The 4,517-nt window shown below is 49.6% G+C and overlaps 1 protein-coding gene across 1 annotated transcript in view; it reads right to left on the reverse strand.

Moving 5' to 3' along the window:
• PCSK9 (proprotein convertase subtilisin/kexin type 9) overlaps nucleotides 1-927 on the reverse strand; it is a 44,813-nt gene extending 43,886 nt beyond the window's left edge. Inside the window, 1 exon segment of the mRNA XM_013003838.1 lies at nucleotides 804-927. Coding sequence (XP_012859292.1) covers nucleotides 804-927 — 124 coding nt within the window.
• Between the last annotated feature and the right edge of the window lie 3,590 nt (nucleotides 928-4,517).

Here is a 4,517-nt window from a genome sequence, read left to right on the forward strand (position 1 = left end):
GATATGAAAATAATAATCATTTATAATTTATCAAGGGGTCACGAGGTTGGGGGGGTGAGGGAGGGGAAAAAAGCTGATACCAAGAGTTCAATAGAAAGTAAATGTCTATAAATAATAATGAAAACCTATTGCAAATACACTTGATACAATCGATGTATGGATTGTTATAAGAGCTGTAAGAGCTCCCAATAATGATCTTTAAATAATAAAAATAAAAAGAGTAAGATGGTGGGAGTGAGCAGCTGATAAGGCTGGAGGCCGGGTCTCTGGAGCGGGTGAGTTCAGCGTTCCCAGGGCTGTCTATGTGAACACTGCAGGGGTCTGGGACAGGGACAGGGCTGGTGGTGGGGCCTTGGCCTTGAGCCAGATGATGAAGTCTCCCATGGGGAGGGGTGGTGGTCCTGGGCATACTCAGATCGAATGAGGGCCCGGACGAGCAAGCACTGAGGCGCAAGGAGGACCGTGTCCCACAACAGGCCTGGGGCAGGGATGGGGTGTGGAGAGCGAGGAATCTGTCTGCAGGGGACAGACAGCAGGGCTTCCGTCAGAGCACAAAGGGTCAAGGAGGTTGAGGGCACCGTGGAGGAGTTTTGGTTTTTTGGTTTGTGCGGGACTGAGATTTCCCAAAAGCACACTGAAGGGTTTCTGGAAGAGACAGAGGGAGCCTCTGGCCACCAGAAGTGGTGCCCACGCTCAACTTGGTCAGCAGAGGGCGTTCAGTGCCCAGTCCTGGGCCTCAGTGAGCCCAGCAGGAGGTCAGCGCACCCGCAGTGTGTGACAGGGACAGGAGGAGAGCCCGATACAAGGCAGCAGCTTGGATGTGGGGTCCAGCTTGGATGTGGGGTCCAGCTTGGGATGCGGGGTCCAGCTTGGGATGCGGGGTCCAGCTGTGAAGGGATGGCACACCAGAGCGGTGCGCAGGGCCATGCGGGGAACACTGAGACTGGAGGTTCCTGGACAGTGCTAGTTTTTCATGGCTCTTGAGGCCAAAGACCAAAGGCTGGCCCCTTCCAGAGGAAGGGAGATCTGGGGAGGCTCAGGGACACTTTCACCTGTTCCCAAGGCCCCTCACCCCCAACCCAAGGAATCACCCAAGGCCCACCACTCTCCTCAGCTCCCATCCATACCTCCTCTGCCTGCCACTTCACGGAAGAAATGGACCCCATGGGGCTTGACTGCCCAGGTTCCTGGCACTTCCTCTCTGTACTGGTGCAAAGGGGGTCACAAGGGTCCCTACCATTGCCCCATACCCCCACCCAGCCTCCTCCAGGATCACTGCCTGCTGTCCCATACCCGTGCCGCCCTCTGTCACCTCTGAGCAGGCCGGCTCTGCTCCAGGTGACCTAAATAAATACCCCAAACAGAGAGATAGCTCCCTCTGCTACCTTACAGTCTCCACCAAACCAACCCCAAACCCACCTTTGTGAACAGTTGAAGCCTGATCTCCCCTCTCATACACTTTGAGCTTGATTTTTTTTAAATTTTAATAAATCTTTTTATTAGGGGATCTTACAGCTCATAACAATCTGCACATCGATTGTGTCAAGAACATTTGTACATATGTTTCCATCATTCCCAAACCATTTCCTTTCTACTTGAGCCCTTGGTATCAGCGTCTCTTTTCCCCTCCCTCCCCCATCCTACCCCCTCCTGAAGCCTTGATAAATTATAAATTATTGTTATTCATATCTTACACTGACCTCTGTCTCTCTTCACCCAAGCTTCTGCTGCTTGTCCTCCTGGCAGGGGTAGGGGGGTGGGGGTGGGGGGCAGTTGTATATCGATTATTGCCATAGGTTCCCCCTTTCTCCACCTTCTCTCCTCACTTTTCTCCTTCTCTCCTGGTATCACTACTCTCATTATTGGCCCTGAGGGGTTATCTGTCCTGGATTCCCTGTGTTTCCAGCTCTGATCTGTACCCGTGTACGTGCTCTGGTCTAGCTGGATTTGTAAGGTAGAACTGGAGTCATGATAGTTGGGGGAGGGAGGGGGGGAAGCCTTAAAGAACTGGAGGAATATTGTATGCTTCATCGGTGCTATACTGCGTCCTGACTGGCTCATCTCTTCCTTGTGACCCTTCTGTGAGGGGATGTCCAATTGTCTACAGATGGGTTTTGGGTCTCCTCTCCGAAATCCCTTATTCACATTGAAATGGTTTTTGTTTTGGGTCTTCTGATGCCTGATACCTGATCCCATCAACACCTCTTGATCACACAGGCTGGTGTGCTTCTTCCATGTGGGCTTTGTTGCTTCTGAGATAGATGGCCGCTTGTTTACCTTCAAGCCTTTAAGACCCCAGTCACTTTTTCTTTTGATAGCTGGGCACCATCAGCTTTCTTCACCACATTTGCCTGTACATCCATTTTGTCTTCAGCAATCTTGTCAGGAAGGTGAGCACCAAAGAAGGCCGGGTTATTAGAACAAAGCATTCTTGAGCTGAGGGAGGGCTTGAGCAAAGGCCCAATGTCCATTTCCTACCTTAATACTTAACCTATAAATATATACAGTATACATAGACTCATATCCCCATGTATATATTAATAACTAGCTATATATTAATATGTTGACATATGTACATGCCTATGTTTATACCTGTATAAATGTCTTTTGTCTTCTAGTTATTTCCTCTAATTTCCTTTTACTTTTCTCCTTTCCCACTATCATGTTCGACCTTCATTTGGCTCTCTGTACTTCCTCTGTATTGATTTGGTTTTTAATATTTTCTGTGGCTTTTATTTTTCTTCCATAGTGGAGTTTATCGCTATTGAATTTTGTCATTGTTGGCAGCCTTTTTGAATCTTTGCTATGTGGTTTTCTATGTTTTTTGGTATATGAAACCCAGGACAGGTAGAGAAAACTAGAATGAGGGTTCCTGGGGGATTTGGTGGAGGAAGTAAGGGGATGTGGGTGAGCTGATAGATATCAAGGCGTTCAGATGGAAGAAAACGTTTTGAAACTGATTGTGGTGGCAGTTACACAGCACTGCTCCCTGTGATTGAACTGTGGAGTGGTATGATGTCGGGATTAACTTCTAGCAAAATGGTTTGGGAAAGAAGTCTTATGATTTCACAGCACAGGCAAAAGGAGGGGGGTGCATAGCATTAGTGTCTGGCATGATAGTCGGAGGGCAGACACACACACACACACACACACCCCACAGTGTCGGTGAACTATCCATTTGGATCTAAAAGGCCATGGTGTACACCCAGTGGCATCAAGTGCCCATAGGTGAAAGGAAAGATCCCAACAGCCCCAGGGCAAAGCAGGACCGGAGAACCGTGTCATTGGCAGCGTCAGGTGCCAGGCGCACCATTACTCCCCGGCCAAAAGAATTCCTTTACCCCAGGGTCAGGCCTTAATGGAGCAATCCCTGGGCCTGAGAGGAGGGTCAGAAACCCTGGGACCTTCCACGGAAGTAACTCCCTCCCCACCCCCATCCCCGGCCCTCTGAGGCAGGCCGGCTGCGCGACTGAGGAACCTGAGACCCAGAAGCATCCACAGAGCTTGAGCCCCTTGACATGGACGTGATGGTCTCTTCCTGGGACCACCTGCCAGGACACAAAGCAGACTGACAGGTGGCCATGGCCTTTCGAGTTCAGCACCAGGATCCCCTCTCCCAGGCCAGGTGGAGAGGGGGGCGCCCTGGCAGGAGGTGGCCCGTCCTGTGAAGGAGACAGGGAGGCTCTGGCTCTAAGTGTAGAGGGGAAAGAGTGGGTGCCAAGGGGAGAAGCAAGCTCTTGTGGGCCGCTGAGCCACACTGGACATTGTGCTACTTGGGGTTACACACTGGCCTGCTAAGTGCAAGGTCATTAGTTTGTAACCACCGGCCGCTCACCGGGAGAAAGACGGGCTTTCTACTCCTGTAAAGAGTTAGTCTTGTAGGAGATGAGCCAGTCAGAATGCAGTATAACAACGATGAAACATATGACTTTCCTCTAGTTCTTTAATGCTTCCTCCTCCCCGCATCATGATCCCAATTCTACCCTACAAATCCGGCTAGACCAGAGGATGTACACTGGTACAGATAGCAACTGGAAACACAGGGAATCCAGGACAAACCCCTCAGGACCAAGAATGATAGTAGTAATACCAGGAGGGGAAGGGGAAGGTGGGGTAGAAAGGAGGAACTGATCACAAAGCTCTACATATAACCCCCTCCCTGGGGGATGGACAACAGAAAAGTGGGTAAAGGGAGACATTGGACAGTGTAAGACATGATAAAGTAGCTATAATTTATAAATGACCAAGGGTTCGTGAGGGAGGGGCCCAGAGAGGGAGGGGAAAAATGAGGAACTGATATCAAGGGCTCAAGTCGATAGAAAATGTTTTGAGAATGATGATGGCAACAAATGTACAAATGTGCTTGACACCATGGATAGATATATAGATTGTGATAAGAGTTGCACGAGCCCCCAATAAAATGATTTTTAAAAGAGAAAAAAAAATCAACCCTGAAAAAACCCAGAACAAAGAGTCAGCCTTGGAAACCCACAGGGGCAGCTCTACCATGTCCCATA

Source organism: Echinops telfairi, unplaced genomic scaffold, assembly GCF_000313985.2.
Source record: "Echinops telfairi isolate 266 unplaced genomic scaffold, ASM31398v2 ScPeMD7_443;HRSCAF=831, whole genome shotgun sequence".
Taxonomy (NCBI): Eukaryota; Metazoa; Chordata; class Mammalia; order Afrosoricida; family Tenrecidae; genus Echinops; species Echinops telfairi.